Raw genomic sequence first — 17,230 nt, 5'->3', positions numbered from 1 at the left:
GGTCAGATCATTCAGATCAACATAATGGAATGTCAGAACAGGTCAGCATGGAGATCTAAGGGTGCCAGCGGGGGCAGTGTCTCGAATGTATAGGGTTTAATAAGGGCCCAGGTAGGGCCGGACCTTCATTTTCTGGCCTGTTGAGAACTCTGGGCACGGCTGCACTAATAACCTTGGGGCGGGCCCGTCTAGAGTTTGAATGGACAGGTATCAGTCAAAAGGGAGACATCGAAGAGGAAGGATGGGTGGGGAGGGATCAACATATGGAATGTCAGAACAGGTCAGCTCCATATAAGGAGATCTAAGGGTTTGAGGTCAGATGTATATGGAGCATGTCACGAGGCGTGACAGACTGACGACCATATATTGCCACATACATATTAGCTAATCGTTGCATGTCTCTACATTATACTGTTGTGACCTATAGCTCATTGTAGGAAATTATGTCAGACTGTTTGACTAGGCGGTGATTGGTGAAAGATAGACGTCAAAGCAAGGGACTGAAAGGCACAGGTCATCAGCAGCGACAACGGCTAACTTATCTGCTAGCACACACACAAAAAGGAAAAAATTGTGAAATAAAAAAGAGACGATTTTGTGTGTGTCGTGTTGTGCAGTCCACACATTCATTATGTTGCATTGCAGCACCTGCCTATCAGACATTCTGACCCCTGACCCCACCGGTTGGTTCCCAGTGGGAACCGGTTCAGTTCTTTTTGGTTTTTAGTCCATGAGCCAGAGCTCTATAATTGGTAGGCAAACTATACCCTATATTAAATTGTTTATAGGATCAATACAAGTAAATTAATACACGATAACCCTTCCACAGTAGTAGCTTTTTCATATTTTTGAGTATTGCATATTTTTCCTACATAATGCCTCATTTGCCTATATAAAAATGTAAAATTTGTAATACAATAAATCATTGTCTTCATGTAAGTACTCAATTGGGGAAGTTTCACGGTGATAACAATCTAATATAGGTATGGTTTTGCCCACTCAATTCATAATTAATGTTTCAATTTTGGAGCTCTGGCTCATGGACTAAGGACCAAAAAGAACTGAACCGGTTCTACCCTGCTGCTCTCAGCAGCTTGCTTGATGGCAGCTTTCTTGACCTTTCTTGACCTTAGGGAGCAGGTGACACAGGGCCTGTCATCATGAGGGGTCAGGAAGTAGAGCGACTTTAAATATCTTGCAGCCTTACAATGAGGTCTGGCCACCCGTTGAATCTGGCCTCCAGCTTTGTCTTTATTCATTCAGACACCCCTCCTTTGCTGCCACCATGTAGCTACTCCTCCTGGGGTCCACAATAAATATCACATATAACACTATATACTATGTATTGTGCATTTGAGCCACGGAGCACCATTTGATGACATTTAGCATCTTAGACCCAAAACTAAAGAATATTTTGTTGTCGTTGGATACGATTTTGTCCACAAATCCATGCTGTATTGTTGCAATGTACCATGTGTCATGGTCTGTCACTCCACAGACCATGTCTCGTCCCTGGACACTCCCTCATTCCATTCCATCACACTGCACACCTGTCTCCAACTCTCTCATCAGCCCTGCAGCGCTTCCCCTGTGACGCTACACACCTGTGAACCCTTTGCCATTAACCTGCTTCCTATAAATACTGGACTCATTGCACACACAAACTGTCAGTACATAAATCATTGTCCGGTGCTCAGCTTGGTGTTCCTCTGTACCTGGAAATCCTCGTTCTCGTTTCTGTCAGGTTTTGCATTTTCTGGACTTCCTGTGTTTTGCCTGGTGTTTTGTTTAGTTTTGCCTTTTGGATTTTTGATTTGTACTTTTGAAAAGTTTAATTGGCCTTTTGGGCTTCCCTGAGTTAATGCTTGCTTTTGATTGTAAACTAAGCTGCCTTCTGCCTGAATAAAACAGTTTTTGACACTACTTTGCTTGTAGCTCTGCATTTTGGGTTTAGTCATTCTGCTACCGTGACACCATGTGGAGATGTAGGATACTGTACAAGGTTTTGTAGGAGAGAACAGATGGCAGGAGTCTTTATCTTTATTGAACAATACTTTTGCTTTATTTGCATCTTGATCTTTTTTATGAACAGATTCCATTTACTGAAACTGAAATATAATTTAGAACCTGCCTAAAGTCTCTGTAGCACAACAGGATCAACTGGATCAACAGGATCAACAGCCACTGTTCAAAGAGTTCAATGTATGAAAACAAATGTGTACATTCAATTACTAGATATGGTATACCTGGCACAGGTAAGTACAGTATGACTTATCGGCGTGACGGCATTAAAGGCTGCTTTGCCGTTAAGAGTCGGAAAAGGTTGTGGTAAGGGGAACTTAGGCAGCAGTAATCATTTCCCCTGCAAACCAGCGGCCATGAAGTGCATTTACAGCGGCCATCGCTGTTGGTATTGAAGGACATTTCACATATACATTCCCTTGGGCAGAGTTCCTGTCCACATAAATCTTCTTTGATGTCAGTATCCCAGCCAGGTATAGATTCTCCGACTGTGGGCTGAACAGCTGCAGACAGTGCGTGGCCAGAGGCTGTGCTGGCAGGTTCATGGCTTGGACATGGGTTTGGGGAGCAGCTGCTTGAGCTGGCATGGCTCCAAATGGCATGGAGCCAGTCATCTGATGGGCCTGTTGGGCCGCTGCGGGGACCTTCAATCCTGCTCCCCACTTCCCTCTGCTCTGTCAGCCGGGCCCGTGGTGCCCAGGCCGATGCCAGTCCTCTCCAGCTCGTCGTTGTCCAGGAAGGAGCTGGCGGTCACGATGCCCACCCTCATGGGCTGCCCGGCCAGCTCGAAGCCGCTCAGCTGTTCCAGGGCCTTCTTCGCGCACTCTGTGTCTGCAAACGATATGAAGCCATAATATCCTTTAGATTGTCCAGTTTCACTGTCCATCATCAGCTGGATTGTTTATTGTTTTAATTAACATTAAACACTAAATATATACTACACCAAATCTAAATACAGAGAACTTTGTGCTAAGCACCATGCAGTGCAGTAGTTATCTTTATAATTTCTTACATATGATTTAAGCATCTATGTTAAAGTCATACGATTTGTCACACACGTTACAGCAGTGAAATTTGTTCTCCGCATTTGACCCATCTCTTGGAGCGGTGAGCCGCAGCCAAGGAGTGGTGAGCTGCAGCGTGCGCCGCGCTCGGGAATCATTTGATTAGTAGATTTGACCCCCAATCCAACCCTTTGATGCGGAGTGTCAAGCAGGGAGGCACTGGGTCCCATTTTTGGTATATGACCCGGCCGGGGATCGAACCCCGACCTCCCAGTTTCAGGGTGGACACTCTAACCACAAGGCCACTGAGCTGGCTCATGTTCATGTGTTTGTTGTTGAAAAATACATCAAGCTTAGCCATGGGCTATTTTTAGCACCATAGTAGCCGTCTGTTGGCGTCCGCTCTCTGGTGCACAGAAAGCTACTTCTATTCTACACCTTCCAACCGACTGATCTGATCAGATCTGATCTGAGTCGTTTCCGACTTATTGTTATATCAGAAGACAAAAATAATAAAGAAATAATTCTGTTTTTTTCCCCCGGCGTCGCTTTGTTTTGGTCCCCCCTGTTTGTTTTTAGTCTCGTCAGTCACTACGAGTTGGAATAAAAGATGGATATACCCAAGAAGTACTTGGATTCATACACCCTAAAATGATCGCTGGTAATTTGGGAAATTTGGGGTAATTCAGATTCTGGTTTGATGTTTCCGGCCCGATGACTACAAACCAGGCACTCAAATAAATAACTAGACCAGTCATCCCCCAATAGTGTGGGGACATTCAGACCCAAATGACCCCCCACCTCTGGTGCCTATGCTACAAACTTGACTACAACATGACTTAGGTATCATAAACCTGAAAATGTTCATTCTTCCAACGTCCAACCAGGGAAACTCCCCCCTGTCAGGTGTAAAGGAGCAACTTGGACACTCAGGCATGAAGGAAGCATGAGTTCAAGTCCGTTGCTCTCCCCATGTCCCCCATATATGGGGACTATGTTGGCGGAGGCTCTGGAATAAAAATTCCTTGTCATAGAGACACTTGTATCTGAGAAATACAGCAGATATACAATTGTGAAATATAGAACTAGAAAACAGCTACATTAAATACATTCAATACAATCAATATAGAAAAACAATATTCAAATTTCTTTTTTACAAGAGCACCTCAGAATCAGCACCCCCCAAATGTAGCTGTACGCCCCCTGGGGTGGCTGTACCCCCCCCCCCCCCCCCTGTTGAGTAACACTAATAATATACATGATGATAAAGTAGGATATAATGTACAGTACCATTCTGAGAGGCTGCAGGCCTTTTCTCTGTTGGATCAGCATAGAGTTTTCCATCCAAGGCTGTCACTGCTGACTCATAGTCATCTGAAAATACACAACAAGTTCTGCTTCCCTTCTGTGTGCAGAAAACAATGTTTTCCTTGGTTAATTTCCCCTCGAGGATCAACAATGTATCAATCAATCAACTCCTCTCTCTAGAGACATTTGGTACTAGGCCGCTTAAAGGCACATAAAAAATTCTATTGTTGCTAGGACTCGGAGAGAACCCTTTCGAATATCCTGTTGGTATATCATAAACTTTTATGAGTTATGTGACAGTCTGCTACTGCTACTGCTACGCTACTGCTTCTGTATTTGATCACGTGAGATTAGATGATGTGAGGGGCTGCGTTGCCCCCCCCCCACTGATGATCTTAATGAAAGCCTGGAGTGCACAGCTGGTTCACAAACACTGTCAGGACCCATTTGTGGGTCACAGACACATTCATATGGGTCCCTTTATCTTTTTGTTTCCTACATTTTGTTTTTAATTATTAATTGAAAACATTTTCCAAAAACATTCCCAAAAGGTTTGCATTAATTAATACCAAATGAAATGATTTTCCCAAGAAATTTCTTGAATAAATAAAAGAAAAATCTAATTGACAGAAATTAGAGGTAGTAGTGAAAATAGCCAATCTACAAGTTCAAAACACGGCGTGAAGCGATGTTGCATGTTTAAGATATTCCAATAATAATTGATATCTTATAAGATTATCCTGTAGTGTGTGATGCAACCAGATTTCATAAATCATTTAATATTTAAAAACTCTGTAGTGTGAGCCCAGCTTAAATTTGGGACTGAGGCCGATTTTTGATATAATATATAAGAAATCGGCCTCAGTCCTAAATTTAGTATACTAGCCCTTACCCGTTGTGAGATATTTGCCCCCCCTTGTGGCCGTGGGGGGTACTGCGCCCGGGTGCGTTTGTAATTGACTCATAAATTCATTAATAATCAATATGTCAAATCGAAAAAAGGGCTTCGTTACGCGTGTGAAAGTGGGAGTGATCGGTGCAGGCAGTAAGGAGTTACGGCAGTCACAGTGACACACAGACACACACACACAGACACTCAGACATTGTTAGAATTATAGTATGATGATGATGATGATGATGATTATACTGTAGATGGCAACCAGAACCCCAAAAGGAAAAAGAGAGGTGGCAGGTTTCACTTGTAGCTGCAGTCTCACCGTCATCTGTACAGGAGTCACTGGTGTAGCCTGGTTGGTTCTTGTAGCAGAAGAAGGTGTGGGGCAACAGCAGCTTCCTGGCCAAGGAAGCCTGCTCATCAGTGGGGCTCTTTACATACACCACCTCCACATCTCTGTCTGACTCACAGCCAGCATTACCTCCTTCGGTCTGTAGGGGCACTACACAACAACAAAAACATGAAGGGCAAAACAAACTTTGGGATGAGTCTGTAGGAGGGGCCATTAGGCCATAACATAGGATAAATGAAGGTGCTAGTACCATGTTGTGTAACAACACTATATAAGGCGCTATAGATCAAATTTGCAGCTCTGAATTTTTTATTTGTTCCTAACTATAGGGTTCTCTCTGTATATCCAGGACCAGGTGTTACAGTAGTTAGTTATAGAAACTCTCTAATTTTGTCCTACTGTCAAACTATTGAGCAAAGCATACAAAAATCTTGTATTATTATTTCAATCATGAGGGGAGAGTGATGTCTTATGTCTTCTGCACTACAAGCTCTCCATAAGTAGAGTAAGCCTCGCAGAGCCATGTGGCCCATAGGGCAGGAGTCTATCTCCTCTTCTCCTGTTTCTGTAGTGAGGTGACTTGATGTACAAATACATACCCCCACAAATCAAAGTAAACAACCTTCAGAAGCAAAACAGAAAGAACATGGCAAACATGAATAGATAGTGATACTAAACAGACCTCCACTACTGCTGGTGGTGTTTCCAAACAGACCTCCACTACTGTTGGTGGTGTTTCCAAACAGACCTCCACTACTGGTGATGGTGTTGGTGTTTCCAAACAGACCTCCACTACTACTACTACTGGTGGTGGTGGTGTTTCCAAACAGACTTCCACTACTGGGGGTGGTGGTGGTGTTTCCAAACAGACTTCCACTACTGGTGGTGGTGGTGTTTCCAAACAGACTTCCACTACTGGGGGTGGTGGTGTTTCCAAACAGAAATCCACTATTACTGGTGGTGGTGGTGGTGGTGGTGGTGTTTCCAAACAGACCTCCACTACTGGGGGTGGTGGTGGTGTTTCCAAACAGACCTCCACTACTGCTACTACTGGTGGTGGTGGTGTTTCTAAACAGACTTCCACTACTGGGGGTGGTGGTGTTTCTAAACAGACTTCCACTACTGGTGGTGGTGGTGGTGTTTCCAAACAGACTTCCACTACTGGTGGTGGTGGTGGTGTTTCCAAACAGACTTCCACTACTGGTGGTGGTGGTGGTGTTTCCAAACAGACTTCCACTACTGGGGGTGGTGGTGGTGTTTCCAAACAGACTTCCACTACTGGTGGTGGTGGTGGTGTTTCCAAACAGACTTCCACTACTGGGGGTGGTGGTGGTGTTTCCAAACAGACTTCCACTACTGGGGGTGGTGGTGGTGTTTCCAAACAGACTTCCACTACTGGGGGTGGTGGTGGTGTTTCCAAACAGACCTCCACTACTGGTGGTGGTGGTGGTGTTTCTAAACAGACCTTCACTACTGGGGGTGGTGGTGGTGTTTCCAAACAGACCTTCACTACTGGGGGTGGTGGTGGTGTTTCCAAACAGACTTCCACTACTACTACTACTGGGGGTGGTGGTGTTTCCAAACAGAAATCCACTATTACTGGTGGTGGTGGTGGTGTTTCCAAACAGAAATCCACTATTACTGGTGGTGGTGGTGGTGTTTCCAAACAGAAATCCACTATTACTGGTGGTGGGGGTGGTGGTGTTTCCAAACAGACTTCCACTACTGGGGGTGGTGGTGTTTCCAAACAGACTTCCACTACTGGGGGTGGTGGTGGTTCCAAACAGACCTCCACTTCTGGCGTTGGTACCAAAGACTGAAAATATACAATAATACATAATATTACACTACTGGTACACAATACTACACAACTGGTGCACAGTAACAAACAGTAATACACCACTGGCAATGTATTGTCACCTTACAGGCTTACAGGTGTAAAACAGTGAGTGAAATTAAGCCCCATCGTTTTTATTATTTCCATAAGAGAAAGGTATGAAGAAGAAGGGGGGTTCAGTTTGTAATTTATCTACATATCACATGTATATAAATATAAACCTAAAGTAGTTGATGTGAACCACAACCTGACACAATAGAAGTGTTTTCATGTTGTTTTGAACAACACAATAATATATTTGGGACTCTGACTCTGACGTCACTGTCCAGTACATTTCTGCAAAGTGTGTAGTCATGTACATGTTGATTTGGGGGAAAACATGTCTGGACATACAGTACACACAAAAACAGACTTACCAGGAGGTTTTTTCTGGCCTTTTCTGCCAGCCTGGTAGTCATCAAGACGCAACTCCTAGATGGATAAATTAGATTAGATGGATAGAGATAGACAAGGGTATTTTCTGTGGCATTGGCATGGCAATTCCATAATATACCGTAGGCAGAATAAGTGCAGCATCGTGCAGATTGCATCATTATCAGCAAATTAATCAAATAAATCTTGCATCTTATCTTATATTTTGACCAGATTCAATATGTTTTGGCAGTGTTTAAACAAACGTAAATGCGTGTTTGTGATGTGTTTGTTAAAAATAGCATAATCAAGACGTCCTGACTCCTCACACTGCCTAGGCATGTATGGTTAGAGCAGCCAAGAGATGCTTTAATTATTGATAATACAAATGACATTTTGTTTGGAATTGGAGAGTAATTACTTGCGCAAGCAGAGCGCGCAAGTAATATTTTCGCCCGGTCTCCTTCGTCGTGACAGCTGTTCCGCCATTCGAGGCTTACGCAGAAAAACATCAAATCTGTGCCTGTGTTGCTGGACCAATGATGACGAAATGACCATATTTCTTATGTCATCATTTAGAGCTAGTCATACGTATACTATATACATAATCAGTAAAAAATAAAATAGCAAATTGTGCCTGATCTGCTGGGACCAGAGTACGTGGTGTGTATGTGTATGACTAGCTCTAAATGATGACGTAAGAAATATGGTCATTTCGTCATCATTGGTCCAGCAACACAGGCACAGATTTGATGTTTTTCTGCGTAAGCCTCAAATGGCGGAACAGCTGTCACGGTTTTTGGCGCAAAGTAACCACAGTATACCGCTAATCAACTTACAACTACACACTTTATACAGTATAGACTCTAGAGTATAGAGTATATATGTATACATATATAGTATATGCCTATATACTATATATATATACTATATATATTTCTTACGTCATCATTTAGAGCTAGTCATACGTATACTATATACATAATCAGTAAAAAATAAAATAGCAAATTGTGCCTGATCTGCTGGGACCAGAGTACGTGGTGTGTATGTGTATGACTAGCTCTAAATGATGACGTAAGAAATATGGTCATTTCGTCATCATTGGTCCAGCAACACAGGCACAGATTTGATGTTTTTCTGCGTAAGCCTCAAATGGCGGAACAGCTGTCACGGTTTTTGGCGCAAAGTAACCACAGTATACCGCTAATCAACTTACAACTACACACTTTATACAGTATAGAGTATAGAGTATATATGTATACATATATAGTATATGCCTATATACTATATATATACTATATATATTTCTTACGTCATCATTTAGAGCTAGTCATACGTATACTATATACATAATCAGTAAAAAATAAAATAGCAAATTGTGCCTGATCTGCTGGGACCAGAGTACGTGGTGTGTATGTGTATGACTAGCTCTTAATAATGACGTAAGAAATATGGTCATTTGTGGTCATTTGGTCCAGCAACACAGGCACAGATTTGATGTTTTTCTGCGTAAGCATCAAATGGCGGAACAGCTGTCACGGTTTTTGGCGCAAAGTAACCACAGTATACCGCTAATCAACTTACAACTACACACTTTATACAGTATAGAGTATAGAGTATATATGTATAGTATATGCCTATATACTATATATACTATATATATTACTTACGTCATCATTTAGAGCTAGTCATACATATACACACCACGTACTCTGGTCCCAGCAGATCAGGCACAATTTGCTATTTTATTTTTACTGATTATGTATATAGTATACGTATGACGTAAGAAATATGGTCATTTGTGGTCATTTGGTCCAGCAACACAGGCACAGATTTGATGTTTTTCTGCGTAAGCATCAAATGGCGGAACAGCTGTCACGGTTTTTGGCGCAAAGTAACCACAGTATACCGCTAATCAACTTACAACTACACACTTTATACACTATAGAGTATAGAGTATATATGTATACGTATATAGTATATGCCTATATACTATATATATACTATATATATTTCTTACGTCATCATTTAGAGCTAGTCATACGTATACTATATACATAGTTACACCTAATAATTAGACATTTCAAATGTTCCTTCACAGAGATATTGAGATTCCACCGTTTACAGAAAAATTATACTGTATAACATATTTTAATTCAGTTCATATACCTTTTTTTTCAACACATATAAATGATTTATTTGTCTCTGAAAAACTAAAAAGGGATCCAGAATAAAACGATAAAACAGTATTTCTTATATAGATAGAAACTTGAATCATACTTAATAATACTAGATGTTTCTATGTATAAAGTAGGTAGCAAATAGTTACATCTAAACATTAATCATTTCAAACGTTCCTTCACAGAGATACTGAGATTTGACAGTTTACAGCGGTCGAAAGGACTTGCGCGCTCTGCTTGCGCACTAGTTGGCCATTTATGGCCTACTAGTGTGCAACAAGCAAGTATGCACTCGACAGAGTGCAGTTCTAGTTAAATCTAATTTACTCATCATGTAATTTTGTACCTCAAAATTGCTTATTTTATTGAAATAGATCATTTGTTAACATAACAGATAAATTTGGTTCGTTTGACTAGCTGACTAACTAAAACCCTATTACAATGGCATGCGTGCGTGTGTGTGTATGTGCGTGCGAGAGTTAATACCTCCATTGCAGTGATACACTGGCGTCTGGTGTTGATACTTCGGCCCCTTTTTACATCCATGTCAGTTCCTGTAGGAGGCTAGAGGGGTGCATGTCCATAACTGTGACTTTTACAAATAGCTTGTCTCATCACAAATACTTTTTGTTAAGATGGGAGTCCTTCAATAATATCTATATAATGCTATAGTCAGTCAGTCAGTCACTGAACAGGTACACCACCTAAAACCATACCTAGGCTAAATCTCTGAAATGTGCTCTCCTCAAATAGGAGCAAAAACATAATCTCTCTCACAATCTGCCATTTACAAATAAAATACAAACAATATGCTTTAGGAAGCACAGACTTCCTCTGCTTTGTCAATTACAGCATTCCCATACAAGATTAAATACTTTCGAATGAAAAAAATAGCAACCCCATCTAATATCACGGCCACAGCTAGGTCAAAAACTACACACATGTATTGTATCACATATACAATACATGAAGGGTGAGAGTGGAGGGGCTACTTACGTTGAATTTGAGGGTGGTGCCAGGTTGTTGGGTGGAGGATAAACCAGACACGCTAAAAAGAGAAACGCAGGTTCCACCAAACAGGCTGGAGGTGGTGTTGGTGTTTCCAAACAGACCTCCACTACTGGCATTGGTACCAAAGACTGAAAATATACAATAACACATAATATTACACTACTGGTACACAATAAAATGGTAAAATGTTAAATGGTGCATAGATTGTGCATTACATTCACCAATTCACACACCGATGGCGGTGGAAAACATGCGAGGCACCAACCTGCAGTCTTGCTCAAGGACGCTTCGACAATAACTTTGGGGGAGCCTGGGAACCTCACGGTTTTCCCATCCTGCTGTTCTACCGGCTACTCTGCCCCTGAGCCAATGCTGCCCGTAATAGTACACAATACTACACAACTGGTGCACGGTAACCACTGGCACTTTGTCACATTACGTAAAACAGTGAGTGAAATTAAGTTTCTGTGTAAGCTCCATCATTTTTGTTATTTACATTACATTCACAACGTATGAAGAAGAAGGGGGGATAGAGGGTGAGAGCAGATATCTACTGTCGCTGTAGCCTACATGTTATGCTATGGACGTTAGTTAAGGTGCGAGAAAAGAATCAGCACGTTTACATGGGATTGGGATGCAAAGTCAGGTACATTTAGGGAGAACAAAAAAAGTCACTGTCCCTGGTATAATCTACAGGTGGGTCTAAGAGAAAGAGAAAAAGTCCAAGACCAGCCTGTGATGACAGGCCGTGATCATGCCTTGTTCAGCAGCCTGACGGTAGCCGGGTGGAAGATGTTCATGAACCTGGTGGTGTTGGCCTTGATACTGCAGCGGTAGGCTTCCTTGCCCTGCAGCCGCGGTCGTTGTAGGGGTTTGAACAGTTTGTGGCTGGGGTGGTGCCTGTCCTTGATGATGCACTGGGCTTTGACTACACACCACTTCTTGTACTGTATAGTTCTTGGACCATGGGGAGCTCGCCTCCCATTATGTGCCCTGCCACCAACCTGCACCACTCAATGTAGGTTTTTCTTTTCTCTGGCAGCACAGTTTCCGTATCAGGCCATAACACAACCTAATAGATCGCTTTCTCTTGTCCCACCACCTGATGACGGTTTGACAGTATTGCATCCAGTCGCACATGCGTGGGGTGTAGCTACATCTCAGAGCTTTGTGTCAAGCGTTGCTGGGACAACGGTGTTGAATGCTGAGCTGTAGTTCACGAAACAGCATAAATAATACATATTTCTCCTACAGCTTATTGTCCACTCATCCATATGTGAAATGACATTTAGAGTTTACGCTAATGTAGTTTGGTTAACACCCCAAACGCCCGGGGTTATTTAATCCATTAAATCATAGCGCCCAGCGCTTTATAGCAGCGGAACACTTTTAGCGACGGACTGTTTGTTATCCCGGATGTGGCTGAATTGGATGGAATGATGTAGAATGTAGATCAAGAGTTATTCACGTTTTAAGCTAAAATCACCTAATTGATAGGGCGGAGAACTTTGACGTCATCAAAACGTGTCTCATATCCCATTCTGCCCGGTGGATTGCCCGTATGACTTAAAACTGATTAAAACGTGGATTAAACAATGAAAACATAACTCGGGCAACTCGCTAATCGCAGGGAAAGTGTTCTATAATTAATTAACTCGAGCAACTCCTGAATAGAAGTCAAAGTGTTGAAAACATTTGCTTTAACCACCAACGTGCCCATGTGTGTTGCATCAATCTACTCTATTTCAAATATCGCTTTGGCAGCAAAGAAATTGTCTTCTGACTTTCCCAATCTACTGTTTACTACGATGGCTCGTTGACCAAACATACATGGAAAATATTAATCTCACCTCTCTCTATCTCTTGGCAAGTTGTCTTCAGGATGTTGTCTAGTTTGTATCTCAGACGAGACACAGCACCCCGCACATACGAGAAGGTACGTGGCGGATGTACAACAACACTGGGTAAGACTGGAGACCCACTGGAATTGTTGAGAGACTGGTAACTCTGGACAACGAAAAGCAGAGACACAGACCAGTAGACCGGGATGGAAGAACAAAATCCAAGATCAATAGATTAGTACTTTGATTAAAACTGGTATTCTTGTTTTCTCAGTTAACCCATTTCGAGCCGAGGCCGATTATAAAAACGCCTTCTGTGTGTGTGTGTGTGTGTGTGTGTGTGTGTGTGTGTGTGTGTGTGTGTGTGTGTGTGTGTGCGTGTGCGTCAACCTATCTTCATATTGGTCCTCACTAATGTTCATGACATTGTGACATCATCATATAGGCAAAAAAAAATTGGAAAGATATTTAGATTTGTATTATTGTGGGAACGATGGCTTCCATTTTCACATTGCAACTTTTCAGGAATAGAAAGCCTGCAGTTTCTATTAGCTTGGATCCCCATTCGATGAGGTCACTGGTGGACAGGTTTCTGAACTGCCCACAGCCCTCCTATGAGACACAGACCGAGTAGAAAGAAATCGTGGTATTCTATCATGAACATTAGTGAGGACCAGTTTTATGAAGGTAGGTTGAAAAGTGGTCCTTTAATAAATTAAAAACTAATTTCACGACGGATGGCATCGTTACTAAACCCAGCACTAATACCAATAATAATTCTAACAATAATAATCTATCTCATACATTTTTCAAAACAAACCTTCATAATTAGTTTCAATTTATCATAAAAGTTGATGATGATGTTGGAAAAGTGAAAGTTGTCTGTGGAACCTGAATGAAATAGATCATGTCATCTGTGTTGGACAGCTCCTCCAGCTCAGCATGTCTCCTCTCCAGCTTAGCTATCTCCTCCTCCAGCTGCTTCAGTAGTCCCTCAGCCTGAGCCACAGTACTCTTCTCCTGGTTCCAAATCAGTTTTTTAACCTCACTGCGCCTCCTCATAATGGATTCAATCATCTGAGAGAAGATCTTGTCACTGGCCTCCACGGCTTCTCTTGCAGAAGTCTAGTTAACACAACGAGACACAATGACACACACACACACACACACACACACACACACACACACACACACACACACACACACACACACACACACACACACATCTGTTAATTATATTTTACAAATATTTTAAAATGAATCACACCCGTGTGAAGTGAGGGGCTTATCATCGTACATCATCATGACGTAACATGTCGATTTGCTCAGACACATATGACATACATTTTCCATTCATTGTCAATGGGAAATTGGAATTTAACAAAAATACAAATTTGCTAGGAACACATATGACGTAAAATAATTATCCATTCATTGTCAATGGGAATTTAACAAAAATACAAATTTGCTAGGAACACATACGTAAATTACGTAAATTATCGTAATTATTACACATACGTAATTATGTGTAATTATTACACATACGTAAATTATCCATTCATTGTCAATGGGAATTTAACCTTTGTGTAGGAATAAAATAGCCGATCTGGATAACCATACATGGAGACGACTGGATCATCACCTAGATCTGCATATATGGATTCGGCCAGCAACTCTACATCTGACCTCAAACCTCAAACCCTTAGATCTCCATATATGGAGCTGACATTCCATATGTTGATCCCTCCCTCCCCACCCATCCTTCCTGTTCTGACATTCCATATGTTGATCTGACCTCATCAAACCCTGTACACTCAAGACACTCTCCATATATGGCCAGTATGGTGTCTTACTGGTAATAATAATAATAATAATAATAGTATTATGAATGTCTCTTTATTATTAGTTTACGTGCCGAAATTTGCAGGGACAGAATTCTGTCAATAAATACCCAATAATTCTCTCTCTCTATCCACAGTGAATAACACAATATCAGGAACTATAAGCTCACCTTCAGGATCTCTATGGCCTGTCTCAGGTCTATAAGTTCCTTATTTCTCTCCTGTATCTTCAGGTGGACATTTTGCTGACTCAACACCAGCTGTTTCTGTGAGAAGTTTGAATTGGAAGAGTTTCCACACATAATATGAAGTCAACAGTGACAACTAGAACTCCAAAATATGACAAGAAATATAATTAGTGAAATGTCACATCTTTCTTCTTTGTTTTTCATTGGGTCCAAAATGCCTGTACTTCTGTGGTACTTTTTTATTACTTGTCGTAGATCAATGCCTAAGTCAGGTTCAGATTTATTTATTTGGGTTTATACAGAAGGCAATCAAATAATGAATTAACCTCAATAAAAGACAACCTGATTTCTGCTTTGAATGATAATAATCTTTGAAACATTAACTAATATCTTGTCGAACAAGTGATTTGCGGTCCTACCTGTTTCTCAGTCATCTCTGCTGCAGCTGACACGGTGTCGTGACCCTTATGTTCGTCCATGATGCACAGATAGCAGATGGACTGCTGGTCTGTGCGACAGTACACCTCCAGCAGCCTGTCATGACTGGAGCACATTTTCTCCTGCAGTCGGGCCGTGGCTGGGATCAGCTTGTGCTTCTTCAGCGCAGGAACATTGTAGTGAGGCTGGATGTGAGTCTCACAGTAAGAAACCAGACACACCAGACAAGACATAAGGGCTTTGTGGCATGTGGTTCCAGAGCAGAAATCACAGGCCACATCTGCTGGGTCGGCGTGGACCAGAGCAGCAGAGGGAGAACACTTCTGACCTTCTGGAGGATTCCTCACTTTCTCCACAATCTGGAAGTCAAAAGTATTGGAGGGTATGTGACTCACTGACGATGACAAAGACATAACAGGCAGCTTGAGATTAATGATTCACACTGAAAACTGACTTGCTATGTTTCACCAGTTTCAATTGAAACGGGCCCCCCAGCCCCCCTCTCTCTCTCCACCCTGGGCAAGACCTACGCTGAAAAGACTATCATTTGTTTGGACGGATGTTGCGGGAAGTGTTGTGACCAGGCTTTTCTTTTCGCAGATAAGTAAGACTGGAACCGAGGCTACTCTCTCTCTCTCTCTCTCCCACGATGTTAAGTTACACAAAACTATTTGTATAATCAATAGGCCTGTATCTATCAACAGAATAATTATGTCATAGGTGGGGGGGCCTCATATTTGGTCTTGAAACGGGCCTCCAGATTCCTAAGGCCGGGCCCTGAACGACTAGGACTACCTCAACCTTTTTTTTCCTCCCTGGAAATAAAAAACGTCTGGGTTTCCGAGGCTAACCTCAATATCACAGACTAGTACATTTTCAAATCCAGAATTAGGTCATTATAGACAGTGGTGCACTTTACTTTGATTTGAGCTGATTTTGAGATGATGGGATTGCTTGTCAAGCTTGTGTTTACTGGTGTAGAGGGAAGCGGTCGCTTTGTTGTTTATCACGGACAGTTGAGAATTAAAAGCCTGGCTGATCACGTTAGTTTCTTTGAATATTTTTTGTTTATTAAATCACAGAGTTCACCACCAGCATGGAGCCACACACACACACACACACACACACACACACACACACACACACACACACACACACACACACACACACACACACACACACACACACACACACACACACATTTGAAAAAGTACAATTGATTTTAAGGAATATCTTGGAATATCTTGGAATGCCTGGTCCATGTACAAATCAAAGACACAGCCCACCTCCAGAATCAGGACCTCCTTGTGACGGTACGTGTGTCAACAAAGACAACATCAGTTCAGGTGTATTTGGGATGTGGGCAAAGACATGCACAGCTAAACCAATCTGGTAACACTCTTTAGTGTTTATACATTGCTGCACTAGATGGCACATATTTTCGAACTGCATCAGACACTATAGGTCAACAATCTGGTCGTGGCGAGCAAAATACAAAAACACACACGCACGCACGTACGCACGCACGCACGCACGCACACACGCACGCACGCACGCACACACACACACACACACACACACACACACACACACACACACACACACACACACACACACACACACACACAATACCACCACCTACTGCAATTACCCTTCACCACCACCAAAATATTTGCTCATTTTAATTCCCTCACCTCAGCCATCATATTGTTCTTCTTCAGATTAGGCCTGGGGCTGAAACTCTCCCTGCACTCAGGACAGATGCAGTCTCTGTTCTGGTCCCAGTAACCCTCAACACAACTTCTACAGTAGCTGTGACCACAAGGTAGAGTCACTGGTTCCTTTAAAAGGTCTAGGCAAATAGAACAGCAGAAATTATCTCGGTCCAGAGTAACTCCTTGC

At 42.1% G+C, this 17,230-nt stretch overlaps 2 protein-coding genes across 2 annotated transcripts; both read right to left on the bottom strand.

Moving 5' to 3' along the window:
- Window positions 1-2,223: 2,223 nt before the first annotated feature.
- Window positions 2,224-5,803, bottom strand: LOC310876452 (uncharacterized protein). Its single transcript, XM_083789993.1, has 3 exons — window positions 5,552-5,803; window positions 4,317-4,400; window positions 2,224-2,853 (listed from the first exon to the last, which is right to left on the bottom strand). The coding sequence occupies exons 1-3, from the start codon at window positions 5,793-5,795 to the stop codon at window positions 2,669-2,671; spliced, it is 513 nt and encodes a 170-aa protein (XP_083646119.1). The 5' UTR covers window positions 5,796-5,803; the 3' UTR covers window positions 2,224-2,668.
- A 179-nt stretch (window positions 5,804-5,982) lies between these two features.
- Window positions 5,983-17,172, bottom strand: LOC310876980 (uncharacterized protein; the record flags this gene model as incomplete). The annotated part of the gene is made up of 10 exons (XM_083790627.1): window positions 17,023-17,172; window positions 15,310-15,687; window positions 14,873-14,968; window positions 13,753-13,986; window positions 12,871-13,027; window positions 11,006-11,148; window positions 10,496-10,573; window positions 7,835-7,889; window positions 6,264-7,397; window positions 5,983-5,987 (listed from the first exon to the last, which is right to left on the bottom strand). Exons 1-10 carry the CDS (start codon window positions 17,032-17,034, stop codon window positions 5,983-5,985), a joined length of 2,292 nt encoding a protein of 763 aa, XP_083646753.1. The 5' UTR covers window positions 17,035-17,172.
- Between the last annotated feature and the right edge of the window lie 58 nt (window positions 17,173-17,230).

The sequence above is a fragment of the Protomyctophum parallelum genome, assembly GCF_964188405.1.
Source record: "Protomyctophum parallelum genome assembly, chromosome: 19".
Lineage (NCBI taxonomy): Eukaryota > Metazoa > Chordata > Actinopteri > Myctophiformes > Myctophidae > Protomyctophum > Protomyctophum parallelum.
The sequence above is the reverse complement of the archived record's forward strand: the minus strand, read 5'-3'. Positions and strand labels throughout refer to the sequence as shown.

What these genes read in the sequence shown, in the direction of transcription:
- LOC310876452 (XM_083789993.1), bottom strand. Translation starts at nt 5,795, where the DNA reads ATGGCCCCTCCTACAGACTCATCCCAAAGTTTGTTTTGCCCTTCATGT. An exon ending in TGACTCCTGTACAGATGACG is followed by an intron (nt 4,401 to 5,551) that starts GTGAGACTGCAG and finishes GTGTATTTTCAG; the next exon opens with ATGACTATGAGTCAGCAGTG. An exon ending in GCCTGCAGCCTCTCAGAATG is followed by an intron (nt 2,854 to 4,316) that starts GTACTGTACATT and finishes TATCGTTTGCAG; the next exon opens with ACACAGAGTGCGCGAAGAAG.